This window comes from Platichthys flesus, chromosome 11, assembly GCF_949316205.1.
Source record: "Platichthys flesus chromosome 11, fPlaFle2.1, whole genome shotgun sequence".
Classification (NCBI taxonomy): Eukaryota; Metazoa; Chordata; class Actinopteri; order Pleuronectiformes; family Pleuronectidae; genus Platichthys; species Platichthys flesus.
Genome location: NC_084955.1, coordinates 19,304,968 through 19,329,898, shown reverse-complemented (window position 1 = coordinate 19,329,898; position 24,931 = coordinate 19,304,968). Strand labels below are relative to the sequence as shown.

General features: G+C 40.4%; 5 protein-coding genes across 5 annotated transcripts; 2 read left to right on the top strand and 3 right to left on the bottom strand.

The window, feature by feature from the left end:
- Positions 1 to 4,503: 4,503 nt before the first annotated feature.
- LOC133964979 (trypsin-1-like) lies at positions 4,504 to 5,885 on the bottom strand. The gene is made up of 6 exons (XM_062399335.1): positions 5,735 to 5,885; positions 5,484 to 5,634; positions 5,143 to 5,393; positions 4,934 to 5,070; positions 4,742 to 4,843; positions 4,504 to 4,653 (listed from the first exon to the last, which is right to left on the bottom strand). Exons 1-6 carry the CDS (start codon positions 5,868 to 5,870, stop codon positions 4,606 to 4,608), a joined length of 825 nt encoding a protein of 274 aa, XP_062255319.1. The 5' UTR covers positions 5,871 to 5,885; the 3' UTR covers positions 4,504 to 4,605.
- A 1,490-nt stretch (positions 5,886 to 7,375) lies between these two features.
- LOC133964980 (trypsin-1) lies at positions 7,376 to 8,728 on the bottom strand. The gene is made up of 6 exons (XM_062399336.1): positions 8,619 to 8,728; positions 8,369 to 8,519; positions 8,009 to 8,259; positions 7,800 to 7,936; positions 7,608 to 7,709; positions 7,376 to 7,525 (listed from the first exon to the last, which is right to left on the bottom strand). The coding sequence occupies exons 1-6, from the start codon at positions 8,656 to 8,658 to the stop codon at positions 7,478 to 7,480; spliced, it is 729 nt and encodes a 242-aa protein (XP_062255320.1). The 5' UTR covers positions 8,659 to 8,728; the 3' UTR covers positions 7,376 to 7,477.
- Positions 8,729 to 11,577: 2,849 nt separating this feature from the next.
- LOC133964985 (trypsin-1-like) lies at positions 11,578 to 12,999 on the bottom strand. Its single transcript, XM_062399341.1, has 6 exons — positions 12,894 to 12,999; positions 12,646 to 12,796; positions 12,284 to 12,534; positions 12,053 to 12,186; positions 11,840 to 11,941; positions 11,578 to 11,757 (listed from the first exon to the last, which is right to left on the bottom strand). Exons 1-6 carry the CDS (start codon positions 12,931 to 12,933, stop codon positions 11,710 to 11,712), a joined length of 726 nt encoding a protein of 241 aa, XP_062255325.1. The 5' UTR covers positions 12,934 to 12,999; the 3' UTR covers positions 11,578 to 11,709.
- An 835-nt stretch (positions 13,000 to 13,834) lies between these two features.
- Positions 13,835 to 19,722, top strand: LOC133964769 (serine protease 30-like). The gene is made up of 13 exons (XM_062399009.1): positions 13,835 to 13,929; positions 14,026 to 14,176; positions 14,284 to 14,534; positions 14,632 to 14,765; positions 14,876 to 14,977; positions 15,060 to 15,096; positions 16,396 to 16,402; positions 18,350 to 18,432; positions 18,530 to 18,680; positions 18,788 to 19,038; positions 19,136 to 19,269; positions 19,380 to 19,481; positions 19,562 to 19,722. Exons 1-13 carry the CDS (start codon positions 13,890 to 13,892, stop codon positions 19,607 to 19,609), a joined length of 1,491 nt encoding a protein of 496 aa, XP_062254993.1. The 5' UTR covers positions 13,835 to 13,889; the 3' UTR covers positions 19,610 to 19,722.
- A 2,917-nt stretch (positions 19,723 to 22,639) lies between these two features.
- Positions 22,640 to 24,006, top strand: LOC133964984 (trypsin-1-like). The gene is made up of 6 exons (XM_062399340.1): positions 22,640 to 22,743; positions 22,826 to 22,976; positions 23,085 to 23,335; positions 23,433 to 23,566; positions 23,675 to 23,776; positions 23,859 to 24,006. The coding sequence occupies exons 1-6, from the start codon at positions 22,704 to 22,706 to the stop codon at positions 23,904 to 23,906; spliced, it is 726 nt and encodes a 241-aa protein (XP_062255324.1). The 5' UTR covers positions 22,640 to 22,703; the 3' UTR covers positions 23,907 to 24,006.
- Positions 24,007 to 24,931: the final 925 nt, after the last annotated feature.

Below are 24,931 nucleotides of genomic sequence, written 5' to 3'. Positions count from 1 at the left end.
ATCCTCAAGTTCACCTTGTACCCTCTTGCTCTTGGAAGCCAGGTGATGATTTTCCTCAGTAAGATCGTCCAGATCACGCTGCTTGGAGATGTCGGCCACATGTCTCTCACGTAAAGCCTCGGCAAGTTCACTTCGTAGCTTTTCGTTCTCAGAAGCCAACTGTTCGTTTTCATTGGTCAGATTGTCCAGTTTGTCTGCATCCTTCTGCTGCTGGATTAGGGCATCTTCAATTTGGGCTTTTTTTCTTTCACTGTTTGCCAGATGTGCTGTTAACTCATCGACCGAATGTCGGAGCTCAACAATGATAGCTTGATCTTTAAAGATAATATTATCTTTCCGTGACACTGTTTCTTTAAATTTAGCTTCCATGGCCTCTAATTTACCCGTGATATCATTGGTCCGCTGGCTCAGGGTTTCCTTGTCATACATCAGTGCCTCTCTATCCGCTGGGTCTTTCTTTAGCCTATCTGATGTATTATTTACTGGCAAGAACCAGACTTCCTCCTTCTTCACTTGCTCCTCAAGTCTGCTGCAAGCCTCTCTGTCCTCGTGGTGCTGCTTTCGGGCAAGCGCTTTCTCATGAAGGGCATCTTCATATGTGCTTCTTGGCGTCTTGTTCTCAGAAGCCATCTGTTGATCTTCATGATGCTGTTGGTCTTCCCCTGACCTGCTATCAGCCCTTTCTGCCTTCATGTGCTCAATTGTTGCTTCCCGACTGGATGTTTGAGCTTGCTCTTGATTCAAAGAGAGAGTTGTTGGGAGAGCTTCTTTTTCTTTTCGCTCCTTCTTCAGGTAATTTTCCAATTGAGATCGATCTCTCTTTACAATGTTCGCGTTCACTTCAAGAGCAGTTCTGGCTCCTCCTTCTTTCAGGAGGTCTTTTTGGAGATCAATGTTCCTTGACAGCTTAGATGTAATGACCTGTGAAATATAAAACTATTATTAGTGTTTTTTTCATTCATGGTCATTCTTGAAGAAGATTAGTTAAATTAGCATATTTATCAAATCATTAACATGTTGATTTTACTCGTCTGCTTGTATAGCTGAACAAACTCGACAAAATGACAGGGTTGAATGCACTTATGGTAAATTGCTTTGGATAAAAGCGTCAGCTAGAGGAAAGGTAATATAATGTAATGTAAACATTCCAACTCGACAGATTTACAGGTAAATGATACAGACTACACGGAATTACTGAAATTTAGTTAATGATTGAAATTGAGTCAATAATATATTAAACTAACTTAAAAGAGCTATCTTTTTTGTAACTGAAGACACAAACTTACCTCGTCATTGTCCTTCATAATGTCCTGAATACTAGAGTCTGGCGAGCTCATCGGAGACTGAAACGTAAACTAATTGTGAGTTTGTTGTTCATTCTTGAAGAATATTTGTAAGGTTGTATATTTATTAAACCATTAACATGTCTATTTTACTTGTGTGCTTGTGTAGCTGAACAAACTTGACAAAATTACAGGTAAATGATACAGACAACACAGAATTATTGAATTTGAATGAATAATACATTGAATGCAATGAGAAGAGTTACACGTATAAGGAAAACTGATTGTTATTGACAAAAGATGATAATTTTCTCATGAATTACTTGTTAAATGAATTAATAAATAATTCACATTTACATGGTCTTCACCGTTGTGTAGGAATTGTTGAATCTTTTTGTATCTGATGTCAAAGACTTACCTCCTCGAAGTCAGAGGGATAGTCACATTCCTGCATAGTTTCCCCCTCAAGTTCCTCTGGGATCTCCTCATCAAGTTCATCTTGAGTCTCCTCAAGTTCCTCTGGGATCTCCTCATCAAGTTCATCTTGAGTCTCCTCAAGATCCTCTGGGATCTCCTCATCAAGTTCATCTTTATTATCCTCAAGTTCCTCTGGGATCTCCTCCTCAAGTTCATCTTCAGACTCATCAAGTTCCTCTTGAATCTCCTCCTCATGTTCCTCTTCAGTCTCCTGAAGTTCATCTTCAGTCTCAAGAGGACAGTCTGGCGAGCTGAACGGAGACTGAAACGTAAACTAATTGTGAGTTTGTTGTTCATTCTTGAAGAATATTTGTAAAGTTGTTTATTTATTAAATCATTAACATGTCTATTTTACTCGTGTGCTTGTGTAGCTGAACAAACATGACAAAATTAAAGGTTAATGATACAGACAACACAGAATTATTGAATTTGTATAAATAATACTTTGAATGCAATGAGAAGAGTTACACGTATGAGGAAAACTGATTGTTATTGACAAAAGATAATAATTTGCTCATGAATTATTTGATAAATGAATTAATAAATAATTCACATATACATGTTCTTCACTGTTGTGTAGGAATTGTTGAATCTTTTGTATCTGATGTCAAAGACTTACCTCCTCGAAGTCAGAGGGATAGTCACATTCCTGCATAGTTTCCCCCTCAAGTTCCTCTGGGATCTCCTCCTCAAGTTCATCTTTATTCTCCTCAAGTTCCTCTGGGATGTCCTCCTCAAGTTCATCTTCAGAATCATCAAGTTCCTCTTGAATCTCCTCCTCATGTTCCTCTTCAGTCTCCTCAAGTTCATCTTCAGTCTCAAGAGGAGAATCTGGCGAGCTCAATGGAGACTGAAACATAAACTAATTGTGAGTTTGTTGTTCATTCTTGAAGAATATTTGTAAAGTTGTATATTTATCAAATCATTAACATGTCTATTTTACTCCTTTGTGTCTGATGTCACAGACTTACCTCCTTGAAGTCAAAGAGATGGTCACATTCCTGCAAAGTTTCCCCCTCAAGTTCCTCTGGGATCTCCTCGTCAAGTTCATCTTTATTCTCCTCAAGTTTCTCTTCAATCTCCTCCTCATGTTCCTCTTCAGTCTCCTCATGTTCCTCTTCAGTCTCCTCAAGTTCATCTTCAGTCTCAAGAGGAGAGTCTGGCGAGCTCAGCGGAGACTGAAACGTAAACTAATTGTGACTTTGTTGTTCATTCTTGAAGAATATTTGTAAAGTTGTATATTTATTAAATCATTAATATGTCTATTTTACTCGTCTGCTTGTGTAGCTGAACAAATTTGACAAAATTACAGGTAAATGATACAGACAACATAGAATCGTTGAATTTGAATGAATAATACATTGAATGCAATGAGAAGAGTTACACATCTAAGGAAAACTGATTGTTATTGACAAAAGATAATAATTTGCTCATGAATTATTTGATAAATGAATTAATAAATAATTCACATTTACATGTTCTTCACTGTTGGGTAGGAATTGTTGAATCTTTTTGTATCTGATGTCAAAGACTTACCTCCTCGAAGTCAGAGGGATAGTCACATTCCTGCAATGTTTCCCCCTCAAATTCCTCTGGGATCTCCTCCTCAAGTTCATCTTGAGTTTCCCCCTCAAGTTCCTCTGGGATCTCCTCCTCAAGTTCATCTTGAGTCTCCTCCTCATGTTCCTCGTCAGTCTCCTTCTCAATTCCCTTCATGATATCCTGAAGAGGAGAGTCTGGCGGGCTCAGCGAAGACTGAATCGTTTGTTCTTCAGTCATGTTCATTCTTGAAGAATACTTCTTAAGTAGTAAACTGACTGTTATTAAAGAAAGATAATAATTTGCTCATTAATTATTTGTTTTATAAACTATTTCATAATTTAAACATTTTCTGATTGTTGTCATTTCAAGTCTAAAGTCTGTAGGTGTATATTTTAGTATCTGAAGAAACACATTTACCTCTGCAAGGTCCGAGTGATAGTCAGATTTCCGAAAAGGTCTCTTATCAGTTGCCTTCTCAGTGTCCTGAAGAATATAGCTTCTGAATTTATGCAAAGTCACCACTGTAGATTTGCATGTGTCTTCTGAAGATTCCTCAGGTTTTAGTGTGGACAAGACACTGTTTTTATCAACTACTACAGTTTGCAAGGTGCTTTAAACCTCTACAGTGTGTTTTCATCCTTTTATGCTGTTGGCTCTCTGATGTCTATTATATAAAAGAATATGTCTATTATGTGACAGAATGTATAGTCATTTCATTAATGTGTATGTGCCTCTGTATGTGTAAGGAGTTTGCCTTTGATTGTTGATTCATAAAAAGTTTATTTTGGAACCAGTTTTGCAATGTCAGCTGTTCTGAGAGGCCGATGTTTGCTGGAAAAAATTATAAAACAATATTTTATAAATGGAAAGGGTTGACACCCCTTGCATATTTTCTTCCTTAATATAATTTATTCCAGGTTATTGGATAACATATTTAGAAAACTGTTTCTGGGTTTGGTTTTTATTTGTTATATTAACTTTGCTGTTGAGTTATGTGATGTTTGTCAATAATTCTTGAGAATTATAATGGAAAGAGACTTAAAAACCTCATACATTAAACGCCAGGTCATACATTTCCTGTACTTTTCCAATGATAGTAAGTCTTAATTATTTTTTCAAAGGAACCAGACAATCATCTCTAACTTCAGTGTTTTTTAAATAATTTCCTCTGTGAAATTATGGCACAAAACAAGACTCAATATTTTGCTTTGAAAGATTTTATTTGTCAAAGTGTCCAGTGCAAAAGATGGAGCATGAACAGCAAATGATGTTGAGCTGCTCGACTGAACTTTTCTTCAATCACTTAGTAGCTGGCCATGGTGGACTCCAGCCAGTCGTTGAAGAGGCAGACCTGAAGAAGAAGAAGAAGAAGAATCAGAGTTAGATCAGTTCATCAGTGTCTCACTGTGGATCAAATATCTTTCTCTTTGGATAGTTACCTTGGCGTAGACACCAGGATTACCCATCTCAGCGCATCCGTAGCCCCAGGACACAACACCCTGCAGCTCACCGTTGCACACGACGGGGCCACCGGAGTCACCCTGACACAAGCGGAAGATTAAGAGGATTCAGTTTAATATGTAATTCCAAGAAAACATTTAGTCGTTCTGTCTGACCATTATATTTCCCACCTGGCAAGAGTCCTTTCCTCCCTCCAGGTATCCAGCGCAGAACATGGCATCGGTGATCATGCCAGGGTAGGCGTTGTTACAGTCGCTGAAAGACAGGATGGGGATGTCCAGGCACTGCAGCAAGTCCCTGTTATCGGCTGGAGAACAAGACAGATTTAGAAGGAGTTGCGCTGCAGACATTGAGAGAACAATGCAGGAATATTACTCACTGGAGCTCATGGTGTTGCCCCATCCAGAGACTTTGCACATGGTGCCAGCGGGGGCACAGCTGCTGGGCAGAGCCACAGTCTTCACGTACTGGTTGAGGGTGGCGGGCTTGCTCAGCTTGATCAGCATGATGTCGTTGTCGATGTTCCAGGAGTTGTAGTTGGGGTGACGGATGACACGGGAGGAGCTGATGAACTGCTCGGTTCCCTCACTGACCCTGATGTGGTGCTCGCCCATACGCACCTCCACACGGCTGTAAAGGAGAGAGAGGGTTGTTTTTATCTTGACTTTCATGATGCTGTTTAAACACAATGATTCCTGCATGAAAAACTTTGAAACTTACGACTTGTAGCAGTGAGCAGCAGACACAACCCAGTTCTCGTTGACCAGGGAGCCTCCACAGAAGTGGTAGCCAGAATTCAGAGACACCTGATGGGCCTGGGAATAAGGCGTGCACTCATACCCTCCGACGATCTTGTCGTCCTCCAAGGCAACTGAAAACACATGAGGGGCAACATAAACCTGTTAACTTCTGTTCTTACTATAATGAGAAGAATTGGCTTCTATTAGAAAGCAAGTCAATTGGACACTCACAAGCAGCTCCGATGAGCAGAACGAAGACCAGAGACCTCATGGTTGCTGTGTGATCGAGTTGATGACAGGACTTCACCAAGATCCTGGGTTTATATCCACAGGCAGGTGAGCTGCCCCGCTCTCTGGCAATTCTCATTGGTCGGTGATGAGCCAATCCCTGCAGCGGGATTTTTGGGGTCAAGTGAATGATTTCCAGATTTACTTAGAAATAAAACACTGCATTAAAAAAGTAAGAATATCTTTCTTGTCAGCAAATTGATGTCGTTCTAATCCTTAACCATGCAGTGGTTCAATTCTTCATATATGTGTTGCATTATATCAAAAAAGAATCACCGTATGATATATGTCATCTAAACAATGTTTTAGTTTGAGCCTGTTTTTGGTTGCGTTATCACTGATGACTAACAACTATCACAGCGTTGTTAAATATTATCTAATACTATGTGACTTTTTTTTTTAGACCACATGTGATGTGTTTCCTTCACTCGTCAGTCAGAGCTTATTCATTTTCTTAGAGATTAAATTTAGAGATCGACTACATTTTAATCGATTGAATTATTCTTCTGAGATGGCAGAATTCAAGTCTCTGGTACATACGCCCATAATTAAACATCCACTGACTTGTAGATAGAATAATAACAGTATTGACTGAAAGTGTTTTATGGCTTAACCCTGAGACATATCTTAAATGAGAGAAATACGAGTACAAATACTAACACTGAGATAAGCAAATAAAGAAAGGAAAAGACCCATTTACCCTGTCTCTCCATTGTCTTGGGGGGGGCTTCAACCAAGAAACTGTTATAATTCGATTTGCTATTAAGAGCAGAGTTCTAAATGCGGTAATCAAGTCCCTGTCCGTCACAATATCAGGGAGTCTACCTAATGAATATAGTTCAGGATCTAAAGCAAAGTAAATAACCAAAATCTGTTCGATCTCTTTTTGAACATTCGTCCAGAAATCCAGGAGCTTTGGACCGTCCAAGGAAATATACAGTCTCCAACCGACCCACAGCCCCTTATACAGACTGTTCATGATTAACATCCAACGTTCACCTGAAACTTGACGGGAAGTATATGTTTTTAAACAAGTAGCATTTAATGAAGGCATCACATCAGAATATTATATTTGAGATACATTTTTAATTCTTTAAAAATATCTCTTGGATCCAGGTTTGCAACATCAACTGTTCTGAGAGGCACTAAGTTTACAACAGTTATTTCATTGACATCAGGGTTTGTAACGCCTCTTTTATATTTCCCTCTTTTACATCAGTTGTTCAAGATTATTGGCTTATTACAAAACATGTTAACGTGTAAAACTGTTCCTGGGTTGGGTTTTTATTTGTTATATTAACTTTGCTAATGAGTTTTGTAATGCATGTCAATAATTCTACAAACATATAATATAAGGAGACTTAACAACACCAGGTCAAACATTTCCTGTACTTTGCTGATGATAGTAAGTCTTTATTGTAGTTTTTTTAATGAAACAGACATTAATCTCTTACTTCAGTGTGTTTGACTCTTAATTGCAATGACTTACAACACACTTTTCACAAGTATATGTTCAACAACTATTTTCTGAAGAACATTTAAGAATTTCCTCTGTGAAATTATTGCACAAAACAAGTCTCAATATTTTGCTTTGAAAGATTTTATTTGTCAAAGTGTCCAGTGCAAAAGATGGAGCATGAACAGCAAATGATGTTGAGCTGCTCGACTGAACTTTTCTTCAATCACTTAGTAGCTGGCCATGGTGGACTCCAGCCAGTCGTTGAAGAGGCAGACCTGAAGAAGAAGAAGAATCAGAGTTACATCAGTTCATCAGTGTCTCACTGTGGATTAAATATCTTTCTCTTTGGACAGTTACCTTGGCGTAGACACCAGGATTACCCATCTCAGCGCATCCGTAGCCCCAGGACACAACACCCTGCAGCTCACCGTTGCACACGACGGGGCCACCGGAGTCACCCTGACACAAGCGGAAGATTAAGAGGATTCAGTTTAATATGTAATTCCAAGAAAACATTTAGTCGTTCTGTCTGACCATTATATTTCCCACCTGGCAAGAGTCCTTTCCTCCCTCCAGGTATCCAGCGCAGAACATGGCATCAGTGATCATGCCAGGGTAGGCGTTGTTACAGTCGCTGAAAGACAGGATGGGGATGTCCAGGCACTGCAGCTTGTCGCCGTTAGCGCCTGGAGAACAAGACAGATTTAGAAGGAGTTGCGCTGCAGACATTGAGAGAATAATGCAGGAATATTACTCACTGGAGCTCATGGTGTTGCCCCATCCAGAGACTTTGCACATGGTGCCAGCGGGGGCACAGCTGGTGGGCAGAGCCACAGTCTTCACGTACTGGTTGAGGGTGGCGGGCTTGCTCAGCTTGATGAGCATGATGTCGTTGTCGATGTTCCAGGAGTTGTAGTTGGGGTGACGGATGACACGGGAGGAGCTGATGAACTGCTCGGTTCCCTCACTGACCCTGATGTGGTGCTCGCCCATACGCACCTCCACACGGCTGTAAAGGAGAGAGAGGGTTGTTTTTATCTTGACTTTCATGATGCTGTTTAAACACAATGATTCCTGCATGAAAAACGTTGTCTTCATAGCATCAAGGAGAAACTTACGACTTGTAGCAGTGAGCAGCAGACACAACCCAGTTCTCGTTGACCAGGGAGCCTCCACAGAAGTGGTAGCCAGAGTTCAGAGACACCTGATGGGCCTGGGAATAAGGCGTGCACTCATATCCTCCGACGATCTTGTCATCCTCCAAGGCAACTGAAAACACATGTTGGCAAAGTAAACATATTAACTTCTGTTCTTACTATAATGAGAAGAATTGGCTTCTATTAGAAAGCAAGTCAATTGGACACTCACAAGCAGCTCCGATGAGCAGAACGAAGACCAGAGACCTCATGGTTGCTGTGTGATTGAGTTGATGACAGGACTTCACCAAGATCCTGAGTTTATATCCACAGGCAGGTGAGCTGCCCTGCTCTGTGGCAATCCTCATTGGTCGGTGAGGAGCCAATCCCTGCTGCTGGATGTTGGGGTCAAGTGAATGATTTCCAGGATTACTTAAAAATAAAACACTGCATTAAAACAGTAAGAATGGATTTCTTCTAGGGATGCACCGATATGGAAATTCTTGGCCGATACCGATGTTTTAAACAACAATCTAGCCAATAGCCGATATCTCTATTTGTTTATAGTGTTTTTGTTGTTATTCATTCACCCTTTTGTGCCAGGATAATAATTAAATCATTATTTAAAAAACACTTTTTAAAATGATTTCAGTCCTTTATCACTCTTATCATTGAATGAGCACAAATTCAGTCAGATTTATGAAACAATCTGGAGTTTAACTCAACTTTATTGAAAGGAGACATGTTTTGCCCATTTTACCACAAGGTTATATGGTTCCTTAGGGTCTTAATGAAATGTCTGTAACACATTTCGGTCAAAGTACCACAAGGATCATTTAAAACTGCACCCTTTTTACCCTGTATAAAACAGCCCTCCTCAGATTGACCTGTTTTGAGGTGGTTTGAGTGTACAACCACCTAGGGATATAATCTGGATGCCAGATTGGCATCCTGCAGAAAACATACCAATGAGCATCGGCCAATGCTATCGGTGAAAGTCAAGTTTATTACTGATGCGTCGATGGCAGTAAACGAGGCAAACATCAGCCTCTACCGCTGTACGGCAGATACATCGGTGCACCACTAATTTCTTGTCTGGGCAATATATGTCGTTCTAATCCCTAACCATGTAGTAGTTAAATTCTACATGTATATGTTGCATGATACAAAAATTAATCATCACGTGATATGTGTGTTTTACTTTGAGCCTGTTTTGGGTCGTGCTATCACTGATTTTCTTTTATTGTCATAGCGCCATTAAATATTCTGTAATAATTCTTCGGTTGGAGCACGTGATTTGTTTCATTCAGTCACCAGTCAGAGTTTATTCATGCTCTCAGAGATTAGATTTAGATATCGATTACATTTTGACAGGAACGTCGACAGAGGAATTGATCTTTTCAGTACGCTGGACATTAATTTAACTCATAATCATTCTAAAGAAAATGTGCTTCATGCCCATGTGCTGCTCAGGGTCTCAGGCCCTGAGCTGCCACACAGTTGTTCTACTTCTTGACATCTCAAAGAATAATGTTTGTTTCTTAATCTGCTTCGTTTTTCCATAAACTGCTATCACTCTATTTCTCTTGCTTTGGTAAATGTTTTGAATCCAGCACCTGCTGTTAAGAAGTTCCTGTGTTCAGATTGTGCAGGGCACTCGAGGACACTACTAAATTTAGATGTGTATGGACACAGTATTACACAGCTGGATGCTTCTCAGGACCGGTTATCTGGAAACCAAATACAGACACGAAGGCTGAGGCTGCCGTGCGAGAGGAAAAAAATGTCAATGCATCATACAAGGTAGAGAGCAAAGGTGAGGGAACAATAGCAATAACATGGTTTAAAATATATGATGTTACAAGTAAAAATATTCAACTTCACTGTAAAGCTGTGATGGTCTTAATGGTTTTGTTGTGGGACAATATATAACATCATCATTCTTATGCGCTTTGCACAACTCCAACTAATGAGCCAAATAACTGACTGAAAAGAGCTGTGACACACAAATTCACAACTTAGGTTCATAATTGCATTCATATATTGACTGTGGTAATGTTTTTATCATTTATCATTTATCGTACTTGTCATTATTAGTCAATATACTGATCGTATGCACTCTAGTTATGTTTACTTATGTTATATTTAAGAACCTTATTTCAAACTTTTTTCGCCTGTATCTTTATTTTATTATACTGTGGTCGAGTTTTAGACTTACACATTTAAATTGAAGATCTTTGCAACAGGCACAATTCTATTTGAGCATGAGTTTTGTTATTTTATTGTGCTTGCACGATGATAATAAAGGTCTCGGATTTTGAATAGTTAAAGTGAATTTGGGACACATTGTTCACGTCATCATGAAACTGTTTTACAGCTCAAGGACTCCGTGTGGAAGTAGGGTCGACAGACATCAAATCTGTTTTCAGGTCAAACAAAAACAGTTAAAGGTTCAGTGTTTAGAATCTAGTGCCATCTAGTGGTGAAGTTGCGTGTTGCAGCTAAATACCCCTCACCCTCCTCTTCCAAACATGAAAGAGAACCTGAGATAACCTTCAGTTGTGTATCTTGTAGTAGTTTGATTCGTTGCTGTGTTTGAGTTCAGTTCTTTATGTTTTTGTGCAGGCTGTAATCATCCAGGCATCATGACCTTGACTTGGTCCTGCAATGAAAGTCAATGTCAATTCGACACCTTCACTGGTTTTGTGAATGTTCTTGTTGATTTATTTATCTTTGTAACTTCTCTGTTGTGGTGCTGATTGCTCCGTTTCAATGGCTTCACTTGATTTGAGTCTCTCTAGTTAATGGGTAGTTGTCAAAATTCATTATGTTTGACAATGTTTCAGGTCATTTTGATGAAAATCAATAGAAAGTATAAATTTAACCAAACTTTAGTGTTATAAGCATTTTGATCATATACTGTTTGTCTTGAAGGAAAAACCTTGAATCTTATTATTAACTTATTTATTTAGTGTTTCATTCTAAACTGTTGTGTGAGAGAGTTGTGTCATGACAAAGTTTGTTACTTGAACATTTTATTAGTCAACATACAGAAGTTGTGGTGGATCCAACATAAACCTTCTTTTTACTGAATTTCCATGAAGGCGTGAACAGTTAAAGACAATGTTGAAAAATCGCAGCAAATTTTAAAATATTTTGCACCATGATGTGGAAAGAAATGAATTGGAACATTATTTGAAAGTCGATGTTTAGAACTTTATTGATTCAGAAGCTGAAAGGCTGCACATTGTTCACAAATATACATCAATGATGGAGTTAGAACGATGGAAGAAAGGCAGCGGAGTACGATCACAGGATCAGATTTAATAGCTGCTCATGGTGCTCGTCAGCCAGTCGTTGAAGAGGCAGACCTGTGAATGAGGAAGAATCAGAGTTAGATCAGTTCATCAGTGTCTCACTGTAGATTAAATCTTTCTCTCTTTGGAAAGTTACCTTGGCGTAGACACCAGGATTACCCCTCTCAGCACATCCGTAGCCCCAGGACACAACACCCTGCAGCTCACCGTTGCACACGACGGGGCCACCGGAGTCACCCTGGGAGAGAGAAAATTAAAAAACAGTTTTAAAACGATTTCAATGAACAATGCAACTGACATGCAGTGATGTAGCAAAAACATGTCTGCAGGTTTCCTTTTTCTTACACACCTGACAAGAGTCCTTTCCTCCCTCCAGGTATCCAGCGCAGAACATGGCATCAGTGATCATGCCAGGGTAGGAGTTATCACAGTCCCTGAAAGACAGGATGGGGAGATCCAGGCACTGCAGCCTGTTACTGTCGGCTGCAGGAGGGGAAACAAAGTATTAGAGAAAAGGTTTTCCAGAGATATCCCATACAAATCTGGACCTCAGAGCAGTTACTCTGCAGATGCAACTCACTGGAGCTCATGGTGTCTCCCCATCCAGAGACGGTGCACATGGTGCCAGCGGGGGCACAGCTGGTGGGCAGAGCCACAGCCTTCACGTTCTTGTTGAGGGTGGCGGGCTTGCTCAGCTTGATGAGCATGATGTCGTTGTTGATGTTGTAGGAGCTGTAGTTGGGGTGACGGATGACACGGGCGGAGCTGATGAACTGCTCGGTTCCCTCATTGACCCTGAGGTTGTGCTCGCCCATACGCACCTCCACACGGCTGCACAAGTGAGAGAGAGGAGGGTTTTACATGTGAACTTCATGATGCTGTGTAAACACAATGATTCGCAAGCAAAAAAAATTGTTCTCATAACATCAAGAAGAGACGTACGACTTGTAGCAGTGAGCAGCAGACACAACCCAGTTCTCGTTGACCAGGGAGCCTCCACAGAAGTGGTAGCCAGAGTTCAGAGACACCTGATGGGCCTGGGAATGAGGCGTGCACTCATACCCTCCGACGATCTTGTCGTCCTCCAAGGCAACTGAAAACACCAGAGAGACCAAAAGGTCAGAAACCAAGAGAATGTTTCTCTTTAGAATATATAAAACTTTACATGGAAGCAGAAAGACACAACTCACAAGCAGCTCCGATGAGCAGAACGAAGACAAGAGACATCATGGTTGCTGTATGATCCTGTTGATGAGAGAACTTCACCTGGAACCTGGTTTAAATAGAAAGGAAGCTCTGCCCTTTACCTGCTGGACACACCTCTACCATTACTCTCCACCAATCAGGGACCTGGACTGAATTTTCTGCTTATTGGAAAAGCAAATATTGTGTAAAGTGTGGGATGGTCTGTTCTGTCACACTCTGTTCACTAGATTGTATCATCTACAAAACCTTTTCAAAGTCGTCCATGAAAGGAAAACATGTGTTTTATAGTTAAAACAATTCTCTAAGTAATGAAAGTTGTTCAATTCTGTGACTCTTCCTGAACTTCATACTCCAGGTGATGTTGCTTCAGAGCAATCTGTACATCTATGTTTAGCACAGTATGTATTCAGTGACCTTTAACCTCGGCATGTGAAGACATGGCTGCAGCTCTGCAGATGGTCCGGTTCACAACCACAGCTGCTGAATATGGATTTTACAGGAGGACCAAGCCACGTGTTGTTCAAAACTGCTGACTCCAGAGACAAAGACACCAATGAATGAAATTACACCTGTAGTATGCTGGAAATAATTTGTTATAGGACTTCTCAGTTTTGATAACAAGCAAGTCCAAAAATGTCCTGCTGCTTTTGAGATTGATTCCTCTCATGTAATATAAATACCAAAATAAAAACAACGTCCACAGAATTGTTTCACCTTTATAAAACACATGTTTTCCTTTCATGGACGACTCTGAAAAGGTTTTGTAGATGATACAATCTAATGTACGGAGTGTGACAGAACAGACCATCCCACACTTTACACAATATTTGCTTTTCCAACCCGCAGAATTATCAGTCCAGGTCCCTGATTGGTGGAGAGTAATGGTAGAGGTGTGTCCAGCAGGTAAAGGGCAGAACTTCCTTTCTATTTAAACCAGGTTCCAGGTGAAGTTCTCTCATCAACAGGATCACACAGCAACCATGATGTCTCTTGTCTTCGTTCTGCTCATCGGAGCTGCTTGTGAGTTGTGTCTTCTGCTTCCATGTAAAGTTTTAAATATTCTAAAGAGAAATATTCTCTTGGTTTCTGACCTTTTGGTCTCTCTGGTGTTTTCAGTTGCCTTGGAGGAGGACAAGATCGTCGGAGGGTATGAGTGCACGCCTCATTCCCAGGCCCATCAGGTGTCTCTGAACTCTGGCTACCACTTCTGTGGAGGCTCCCTGGTCAACGAGAACTGGGTTGTGTCTGCTGCTCACTGCTATAAGTCGTACGTCTCTTCTTGATGTTATGAAGACAACGTTTTACATGCGAATCATTGTGTTTACACAGCATCATGAAATTCACATGTAAAACCCTCCTCTCTCAACTGTGCAGCCGTGTGGAGGTGCGTATGGGCGAGCACAACCTCAGGGTCAATGAGGGAACCGAGCAGTTCATCAGCTCCGCCCGTGTCATCCGTCACCCCAACTACAGCTCCTACAACATCAACAACGACATCATGCTCATCAAGCTGAGCAAGCCCGCCACCCTCAACAAGAATGTGAAGGCTGTGGCTCTGCCCACCAGCTGTGCCCCCGCTGGCACCATGTGCACCGTCTCTGGATGGGGAGACACCATGAGCTCCAGTGAGTAGCATCTGCAGAGTAACTGCTCTAAGGTCCAGATTTGTATGGGATAACTCTGGAAAACCTTTTCTCTAATACTTTGTTTCCCATCCTGCAGCCGACAGTAACAGGCTGCAGTGCCTGGATCTCCCCATCCTGTCTTTCAGGGACTGTGATAACTCCTACCCTGGCATGATCACCGATGCCATGTTCTGCGCTGGATACCTGGAGGGAGGAAAGGACTCTTGCCAGGTGTGTAAGAAGAAGGAAACCTGCAGACATGTTTTTCCTACACCACTGCATGTCAGTTGCATTGTTCATTGAAATCGTTTTAAAACTCATTTTAATTTTCTCTCTCCCAGGGTGACTCCGGTGGCCCCGTCGTTTGCAACGGTGAGTTGCAGGGTGTTGTGTCCTGGGGCTACGGATGTGCTGAGAGGGGTAATCCTGGTGTCTACGCCAAGGTAACTATCCACAGAGAAACATATTTAATCCACAGTGAGACACTGATGAACTGATCTAACTCTGATTCTTCCTCATTCACAGGTCTGCCTCTTCAACGACTGGCTGACGAGCACCATGAGCAGCTATTAAATCTGATCCTGTGATCGTACTGCGCTGCCTTTCTTCCATCATTCTAACTCCAACATTGATGTATATTTGTGAACAATGTGCCGTATTTGAGCATCTGAATCAATAAAGTCCTGAACATCGACTCACATAATGTTCCTTTTCATTTCTTTCCACATCATGGTGCACAATATTTTAAAATGTGCTGGGATTTTTCAACAAGATCTTTAACTGTTCACAACTTCTCTGAAATGCAGTAAAAACAAGTTTCATCTTGGATCCACCACAACTACTGTATGTAGTACTTTGCCATGACACAACTATTTTTGACAGTTTGATTCATACAGTTTAGAATGAAACACTTTAATAAATAAGTTAATAATAAGACTCAAGGTATTTTCTTCTAGATAAACAGTATGTGACAAACATGCTTATAACACTTTAGTGTGGTTTAAATTATGCTTCTATTGATTTTCATCAAAATGACCTGAAACATTGTCAAACATAATGAAGTTTGCAAACAACCCATTAACTAGAGAGACTCAAATCAAGTGAAGCCAATTGATTCAGAGCAAAAAACACCACAACAGAGAAGTTACAAAGATAAATAGAACAAGCACATCCACAATATATAATAAAAGCACTGTTGTATTAATAATGCTGGGAGAGTAAAAATTGTCAGAAGTCATTTTCACATTATATAAATATCTGAACATATAGACCTACATGCAGAGATAGGCAAAAATACATAAAAATGAATCTTGATACAAAATACAAAATACTGGTGCCAGAAAATGTAAAATACAATACATGTATTTTGTGTTTAAAATATAGGAAATACATTTTACGGATTTTCCGTTTTCTCACAATTTGGTATAGTAGAGCATTGAGGTTTGGGCTATATAATGTACACAATGCTCTGGTGAACCCCACAAAAAGGAAGAACAGTCACAGAATGTCAGTGTAACTAGGCAGAGCTATTAAAAGACAACAACTTGACAGCCCATAAACTTTGGTTTTCTGTCAACAATAAATATTCATCACACATGAATAGCATCACACATTGGGTCTATGTATACTATAAAAGCAAAATATACAATTAAAACCAGTTGTACACAGGGAAATAGCTTAAATAAATTACTGTCTATCAAGTTCTGGACAGAAAAATGAATACAAATAAAAGGTAAATAGTAAATCAATAGAAAAGTGAACAGGTAACTTAACAAGTGAGTAGGTAGCCTACTTACTTTTCTTTTACTATACCTTGTCCAGTGTCATGGTAGCCTACTTATTTCTCTCTTACATTGGCCAGTGGCATGGTAGGCCACATAGTTCTATATTACAGTGTAAAGTGTCTCATACAGGATCACACTGACATCTTTATGACATAATTATTCTCCATTTTGGTTCTTGAGACCCAACCACTGGGTAGCCAGTTTAGTTGCCTTTAAGAACAACTAACTTTGAAAATATTTCTGTTGTTAACCTCCGTCTGTACAGATGGAATATTATTCCTGCAAACGAGAACAGTCTCTCAACCGGAGCTGAAGAGAGGAGGGATGTGTTAAATCAAACAAAAAGGAGCTTGATAAGTGGTTACTGCTAAAGAGAAAGCAGGTCTTTTCTGGTGTCCTCCAAAAAAACGAAGGGTCTCTAACTCAGCTTTCCTGTGGCTTGTGATCTCCTGTCTTTCCTGGACTTGAGTTTCTTCAGCTGAGAAAAAAAAGAAGTTATCTTGCTCATCATCTTGGAGGTTGGAGGAAGTCTTTTCACTCTCTGCCACCAGGCCAAGATCTTCAGCTGAGTGGATAATAAACTGTTGGATTTGCCTCCTTTCCCTGATAATCGAGGTGGTAGCCAGTGCATTTTGAAGAATGGGTGAACTCTTGAATTGTTTTTTGATTAGTTGAGAAAGTATTTTGAGTATTTCAAGTATAAAATGACTCCACTCTAAATTATTTTGTTACAAATTACGTTAGATTTTTTTATCGGCCCTATCAAGTACAAATTACAAAGTACTCAAAGTAATTGAAACACGTATTTATACAAGTAATAGAAGTACTGCCCATCTCTGCCTACATGTATATAGTTTCATTCACAAGACCAGAGCTAGGGAAAGTGTCCAACTGACATTGACTTTCATTGCAAGACAGAGTCGAGGTCATGATGACTGTATGATTACAGCCTGTACAAAAACATATAGAACTGAACTCAAACATAGCAACAAATCAAACTACAACAACATACACAGTTTTAAACTGTATTTTTATTACAGAACTGAGCAGAATCATTCAAAAAGAGATTCTGTAAAACGACAAAATATCCTTTGGTAGACTTTTGAAATTGGTATGAGAACAGTAATGTTTTTTTACCCCCAATGAGCACTATTCAAAAGTTTTGATTGATGAGCAACATCAGGGGTGGGGCTTCATCTGTGGCTTTAGATAAAGCACCCAATAAAAAGCAAGTATGGAGCAATCTTTGGCCTTTTATCCACCATTAGTCAAACATGAGAGCTCTGGTGTCTGTGCTGCTCATAGGAGCTGTGTGTCAGTCTGGACCACTGAACACTTAGAGGTAGTGTCAGAATAAACTTTCTATGGGATAGGTTCTGCCTAGTAACAAGTCAAATCTATCTTAAGTGGCCAATTTTTTTTTGTCTTTTTTGACAAATATGAGTCTCAAAACCATCAGGACATTCGGACTTGCTGGTTATCGAAACTGAGAAGTCCTATAACAAATTATTTCTAGCGTAATACAGGTGTTATTTCATGCATTGGTGTTTTTTGTCTCTGGAGACAGCAGTTTTGAACAACACGTGGCTTGGTCCTCCTGTAAAATCCATAATCAGCAGCTGTGGTTGTGAACCGGACCATCTGCAGAGCTGCAGCCATGTCTTCACATGCCGAGGTTAAAGGTCACTGAATACATACTGTGCTAAACATAGATGTACAGATTGCTCTGAAGCAACATCACCTGGAGTATGAAGTTCAGGAAGAGTCACAGAATTGAACAACTTCTCATTACTTAGAGAATTGTTTCAACTCGTAAAACACGTGTTTTCCTTTCATGGACGACTCTGAAAAGGTTTTGTAGATGATACAATCTAATGTACAGAGTGTGACAGAACAGACCATCCCACACTTTACACAATATTTGCTTTTCCAACACGTAGAAACTTCAGTCCAGGACCCTGATTGGTGGAGAGTAATGGTAGAGGTGTGTCCAGCAGGTAAAGGGCAGAGCTTCCTTTCTATTTAAACCAGGTTCCAGGTGAAGTTCTCTCATCAACAGGATCATACAGCAACCATGATGTCTCTTGTCTTCGTTCTGCTCATCGGAGCTGCTTGTGAGTTGTGTCTTTCTGCTTCCATGTAAAGTTTTAAATATTCAAAAGAGAAATATTCTGTTGGTTTCTGACCTTTTGGTCTCTCTGGTGTTTTCAGTTGCCTTGGAGGACGACAAGATCGTCGGAGGGTATGAGTGCACGCCTCATTCCCAGGCCCATCAGGTGTCTCTGAACTCTGGCTACCACTTCTGTGGAGGCTCCCTGGTCAACGAGAACTGGGTTGTGTCTGCTGCTCACTGCTACAAGTCGTACGTCTCTTCTTGATGTCATGAAGACAACGTTTTACATAAGAATCATTATTTTTACATAGCATCATGAATCTCATATGTAAAACCCTCCTCTCTCTCCTGTGCAGCCGTGTGGAGGTGCGTATGGGCGAGCACAACCTCAGGGTCAATGAGGGAACCGAGCAGTTCATCAGCTCCGCCCGTGTCATCCGTCACCCCAACTACAGCTCCTACAACATCAACAACGACATCATGCTCATCAAGCTGAGCAAGCCCGCCACCCTCAACAAGAACGTGAAGGCTGTGGCTCTGCCCACCAGCTGTGCCCCCGCTGGCACCATGTGCACCGTCTCTGGATGGGGAGACACCATGAGCTCCAGTGAGTTGCATCTGCAGAGTAACTGCTCTGAGGTCCAGATTTGTATGGGATAACTCTGGAAAACCTTTTCTCTAATACTTTGTTTCCCCTCCTGCAGCCGACAGTAACAGGCTGCAGTGCCTGGATCTCCCCATCCTGTCTTTCAGGGACTGTGATAACTCCTACCCTGGCATGATCACCGATGCCATGTTCTGCGCTGGATACCTGGAGGGAGGAAAGGACTCTTGCCAGGTGTGTAAGAAGAAGGAAACCTGCAGACATGTTTTTCCTACACCACTGCATGTCAGTTGCATTGTTCATTGAAATTGTTTTAAAACTCATTTTAATTTTCTCTCTCCCAGGGTGACTCCGGTGGCCCCGTCGTGTGCAACGGTGAGCTGCAGGGTGTTGTGTCCTGGGGCTACGGATGTGCTGAGAGGGGTAATCCTGGTGTCTACGCCAAGGTAACTATCCACAGAGAGATATCTAATCCACAGTGAGACACTGATGAATAGATGTAACTCTGATTCTTCCTCATTCACAGGTCTGCCTCTTCAACGACTGGCTGACGAGCACCATGAGCAGCTATTAAATCTGATCCTGTGATCGTACTCCGCTGCCTTTCTTCCATCGTTCTAACTCCAACATTGATGTATATTTGTGAACAATGTGCCGTATTTGAATCAATAAAGTCCTGAACATCGACTTTTGTATAATGTTCCTTTTAATTTCTTTCCATATCATGGTGCACAATATTTTAAAATGTGCATGGGATTTTTCAACAAGATCTTCAACTGTTCACGCCTTCATGGAAATTCAGTAAAAAGAAGGTTTATTTTGGATCCACCACAACTACTGTATGTTGACAAATAAAATGTTCAAGTCACAAACTTTGTCATGACACAAATATCTTAGACAGTTTGATACATGCAACAGTTCAGAATGAAACACTAAATAAATAAGTTAAACATAAGAACAGAGGTTTTTTCTTCTAAATAAACAGTATATTACAAACAAGCTTATAACATTCTAGTGTGGTTTAAATTATGCTTCAATTGATTTTCATCAAAATGACCTGAAACATTGTCAAACATAATGAAGTTTGCACAAAGCAAACAAAACCACAACAGAGAAGTTACAAAGATTAATAGATCAACAAGAACATACCCTATATATAGTAAAAGCATTGTTGGATTAATAATGATGGGAGAGTAAATATTGTCAGAAATCATTTTCACATTATATAAATATCTCAATATATAAACCTCCATGTATATAGTTTCATTCACAATATCAGTGCCAGTGAAAGTGTCCAACTGACATTGACTTTTATTGCAGGACAGAGTCAATGTCATGATGCCTGGATCATTACAGCCTGTACAAAAACATATAGAACTGAACTCAAACACAGCAACGAATCAAACTACAACAACATACAGTTTTAAACTGTATTTTTATTACAGAACTGAGCAGAATCTTTCAAAGGAAGACTCTGTTTTCCCTAATATGCCCTATTCAAGGGATTTGATTGATGTGCAACAACAGGCGTTGGGTTCAATCAGTTGCTTTAGATAAATCACCCAATAAAAAGCAATATGGAGCAATCTTTGTATTTTTATCCACCATTAGTCAAACATGAGAGTTCTGGTGTTTGTGCTGCTCGTTGTCAGGCCTGGACTGAAATGAGTGCTCGAGGTAAATGAGGTAATAGGATTACACGTACCAGCACACTTTATTGAATTCAGATCCTCTATGAAGAGTGAAAAAAGATTGGGCTATGAAAAACTCACTTAATATATCTAAGACCTGGCAAGAATAACTCGGGGAAAGAAAAACTCTAATATATTCAAAACACACACTAGAAAAAAAAAGAGGTTTAAAACATAAATCGCTCCCGAAGGATGACAAACCAAAGGCTAAATTAGATTTTCTCCAGTTTCATTAGAAATAATATATCACGTAGCCAGGATTTGAAGGAAGGTGGCTGGGAAGATTTCAATAAGAGAAGAATTTTTCTACGTGCAATCAAGGACGCAAAAGCTATAACATTTTCCTGCAGGGATGTGGTTACAAGTTCATCAGGATGCATCCCAAAAATAGCTATCTGTGGTGAAGGACTAACAGGTATACCTAGGATGACAGAGATACATTTAAAAACTGATTGCCAGTAATTTAACAACTTGGAGCATGTCCAGAACATATGTGTCAGATTGCATGGCGTCTGAGAGCATATGTCACAAGTTTCAGATGTCTTGTCTGTGTAAAGTTTGAAGAGTTTGTCTTTGCTATAGTGCAGCCTGAAAAGTACTTTAAATTGGATAACAGGAAGTCTGGCACAGGTAGAAGAGGAGTTAACAGCTTTCAATGCCTTTTTCCATAGAGCATCGTAAATGCTTATCTGGAGTTCAGTTTCCCAGCCGGTCCTGCTTTTATTCACAAATGAATCGTTTATGGTTGATAAGAGATTATAGAGATATGAAACATTGCCCTTAGGCAACGACTTAGCCTGGAGTACCAGATCCATGCCGCTGAGGGGTGGGGCTTGTGGAAACTGAGAAGAGTAGGTTAGAATATACTTTCTATGGGATAGGTTCTGCTTAGTAACAAGTGTGATCTTTATTTGTTAATTATGCCCAAAGTACACTCTGAATTTGGTAAGCACTGTTTTAAGTTCGCTGCACCTGCTGCTTGGAATGCACTGCAAAAAACTCTAAAGTTAAAGGAGCTCATGAACCTTGAAACTTTGAAGACTCGTGTGAGAGAAATTGGAGCGGCTTCATACCGCACTTGTTCTTGTTTTGGTGGGAATCCGGAGCTTTAGATCTGCTGCCTTATCTTAAGGGAACAGGGAACTTATCTTATTTGATCTGTGTTATGTGATTTTTGTGTGTCTTGTGACTGTTGACATGTTTTGTATGCTGCTATGTGGCCAGGCTTCCCTTGGAAAAGAGGTCATTGTATCTCAACGGGACCGACCTGGTTAAATAAAGGAAAATAAATAAAATAAAAAAATCTGTTGTTTTTGTCTTGATATCTATATTACATGACAAAAATGAGTCTCAAAAGCATCAGGACATTCAGACTTGCTGGTTATCAAAACTGAGAAGTCCAGTAACAAATTATTTCCAGCATACTACAGGTGTAATTTCATGCATTGGTGATTTTTGTCTCTGGAGACAGAAGTTTTGAACAACACGTGGCTTGGTCCTCCTGTAAAATCCATATTCAGCAGCTGTGGTTGTGAACCGGACCATCTGCAGAGCTGCAGCCATGTCTTCACATGGTGAGGTTAAAGGTCACTGAAAACATACTGTGCTAAACATAGATGTACAGATTGCTCTGCGGCAACATCACCTGGAGTATGAAGTTCAGGAAGAGTCACAGAATTGAACAACTTCTCATTACTTAGAGAATTGTTTCAACTATAAAACACATGTTTTCCTTTCATGGACGACTCTGAAAAGGTTTTGTAGATGATACAATCTAATGAACAGAGTGTGACAGAACAGACCATCCCACAATTTACACAATATTTGCTTTTCCAATATGCAGAAACTTCAGTCCAGGTCCCTGATTGGTGGAGAGTAATGTTAGAGGTGTGTCCAGCAGGTAAAGGGCAGAGCTTCCTTTCTATTTAAACCAGGTTCCAGGTGAAGTTCTCTCATCAACAGGATCATACAGCAACCATGATGTCTCTTGTCTTCGTTCTGCTCATCGGAGCTGCTTGTGAGTTTTGTCTTTCTGCTTCCATGTAAAGTTTTAAATATTCTCTTGGTTTCTGACCTTTTGGTCTCTCTGGTGTTTTCAGTTGCCTTGGAGGACGACAAGATCGTCGGAGGGTATGAGTGCACGCCTCATTCCCAGGCCCATCAGGTGTCTCTGAACTCTGGCTACCACTTCTGTGGAGGCTCCCTGGTCAACGAGAACTGGGTTGTGTCTGCTGCTCACTGCTACAAGTCGTACGTCTCTTCTTGATGTCATGAAGACAATGTTTTTAAATGCTAATCATTGTGTTTACACAGCATCATGAAATTCACATGTAAAACCCTCCTCTCTCAACTGTGCAGCCGTGTGGAGGTGCGTATGGGCGAGCACAACCTCAGGGTCAATGAGGGAACCGAGCAGTTCATCAGGTCCGCCCGTGTCATCCGTCACCCCAACTACAGCTCCTACAACATCAACAACGACATCATGCTCATCAAGCTGAGCAAGCCCGCCACCCTCAACAAGAACGTGAAGGCTGTGGCTCTGCCCACCAGCTGTGCCCCCGCTGGCACCATGTGCACCGTCTCTGGATGGGGAGACACCATGAGCTCCAGTGAGTAACATCTGCAGAGTAACTGCTCTGAGGTCCAGATTTGTATGGGATAACTCTGGAAAACCTTTTCTCTAATACTTTGTTTCCCCTCCTGCAGCCGACAGTAACAGGCTGCAGTGCCTGGATCTCCCCATCCTGTCTTTCAGGGACTGTGATAACTCCTACCCTGGCATGATCACCGATGCCATGTTCTGCGCTGGATACCTGGAGGGAGGAAAGGACTCTTGCCAGGTGTGTAACAAGAAGGAAACCTGCAGACATGTTTTTCCTACACCACTGCATGTCAGTTGCATTGTTCATTGAAATTGATTAAAACTGTTTTTTAATTCTCTCTCCCAGGGTGACTCCGGTGGCCCCGTCGTGTGCAACGGTGAGCTGCAGGGTGTTGTGTCCTGGGGCTACGGATGTGCTGAGAGGGGTAATCCTGGTGTCTACGCCAAGGTAACTTTCCAAAGAGAGAAAGATTTAATCCACAGTGAGACACTGATGAACTGATGTAACTCTGATTCTTCCTCATTCACAGGTCTGCCTCTTCAACGACTGGCTGACGAGCACCATGAGCAGCTATTAAATCTGATCCTGTGATCGTACTCCGCTGCCTTTCTTCCATCGTTCTAACTCCAACATTGATGTATATTTGTGAACAATGTGCCGCATTGGAGCATCTGAATCAATAAAGTTTTAAACATCGACTTTCAAATAATGTTCCTCTTCTTTTCTTTCAACATCATGGTGCACAATATTTTTAAATATACTGGGATTTTTCAACAAGACCTTAAACTGTTCACGGCTTCAAGGAAATTCAGTAAAAAGAAGGTTTATCTTGGATTCAACACAACTACTTTATGTTGACAAATAAAATGTTCAAGTCACAAACTTTGTTATGACATAAGTATGTTAGAAATCTTTATTCCTACAACAGTTTGGAATGAAACACTAAATAAATAAGTTAATAATAAGACTGAAGAATTTTCCTTCTAGATAAACAGTATATGATCTAAAAGCTTATAACACTATATTGTGGTTTAAATTATGCTTTCTATTGATTTTCATCAAAATGACCTGAAACATTGTCAAACATAACGAAGTTTGCAAACAACCCATTAACTAGAGAGACTCAAATCAAGTGAAGCCAATTGATACAGAGCAAATAACTCCACAACAGAAATGTTACAAAGAATAATAGATTAACAAGAACATACAAAATAAATAATAAAAGCACTGTTGCATTAATAATGCTGGGAAAGTAAAAATTGTCAGAAATCATTTTCATATTATATAAATATCTGAACATATAGACCTACATGTATGTGGTTTCATTCACAATACCAATGCCTGTGAAAGTGTCAAACTGACATTGACTTTCATTGCAGGACAGAGTAGAGGTCATTATGCCTGGCACTGTTGTGCAAGTTCACACCTCTCATGAACTAGTTCAAAGTTCAGTTCATACAAGTAAACATGAATAGTTCACGTTCATAGTTCACCATTTAAATTCTGAACTAGTTCATAGTTCAGTTCATTTCATAGTTTTAAGGTGAAAAGTGAGAATGAAAGACTTAACTTGTTAAAGAAAACCGTATCCATCACTACCCC

Bases quoted from the DNA above. Each gene is read 5' to 3' on its own strand.
- LOC133964979 (XM_062399335.1), bottom strand. From the start codon at position 5,870: ATGAGAATTGCCAGAGAGCGGGGCAGCTCACCTGCCTGTGGATATAAA. The intron at 5,635-5,734 runs GTGAGTGTCCAA...ATGTGTTTTCAG, and splicing joins TCTGCTCATCGGAGCTGCTT to TTGCCTTGGAGGACGACAAG. The intron at 5,071-5,142 runs GTGAGTAATATT...CTTGTTCTCCAG, and splicing joins GGGCAACACCATGAGCTCCA to CCGATAACAGGGACTTGCTG.
- LOC133964980 (XM_062399336.1), bottom strand. From the start codon at position 8,658: ATGAGGTCTCTGGTCTTCGTTCTGCTCATCGGAGCTGCTT. The intron at 8,260-8,368 runs GTAAGTTTCTCC...TCTCCTTTACAG, and splicing joins GCTGCTCACTGCTACAAGTC to CCGTGTGGAGGTGCGTATGG. The intron at 7,937-8,008 runs GTGAGTAATATT...CTTGTTCTCCAG, and splicing joins GGGCAACACCATGAGCTCCA to GCGCTAACGGCGACAAGCTG.
- LOC133964985 (XM_062399341.1), bottom strand. From the start codon at position 12,933: ATGATGTCTCTTGTCTTCGTTCTGCTCATCGGAGCTGCTT. The intron at 12,535-12,645 runs GTACGTCTCTTC...TCACTTGTGCAG, and splicing joins GCTGCTCACTGCTACAAGTC to CCGTGTGGAGGTGCGTATGG. The intron at 11,942-12,052 runs GTGTGTAAGAAA...TCTCTCTCCCAG, and splicing joins GAGGAAAGGACTCTTGTCAG to GGTGACTCCGGTGGCCCCGT.
- LOC133964769 (XM_062399009.1), top strand. From the start codon at position 13,890: ATGATGTCTCTTGTCTTCGTTCTGCTCATCGGAGCTGCTT. The intron at 13,930-14,025 runs GTGAGTTGTGTC...TGGTGTTTTCAG, and splicing joins TCTGCTCATCGGAGCTGCTT to TTGCCTTGGAGGAGGACAAG. The intron at 14,535-14,631 runs GTGAGTAGCATC...CCCATCCTGCAG, and splicing joins GGGAGACACCATGAGCTCCA to CCGACAGTAACAGGCTGCAG.
- LOC133964984 (XM_062399340.1), top strand. From the start codon at position 22,704: ATGATGTCTCTTGTCTTCGTTCTGCTCATCGGAGCTGCTT. The intron at 22,744-22,825 runs GTGAGTTTTGTC...TGGTGTTTTCAG, and splicing joins TCTGCTCATCGGAGCTGCTT to TTGCCTTGGAGGACGACAAG. The intron at 23,336-23,432 runs GTGAGTAACATC...CCCCTCCTGCAG, and splicing joins GGGAGACACCATGAGCTCCA to CCGACAGTAACAGGCTGCAG.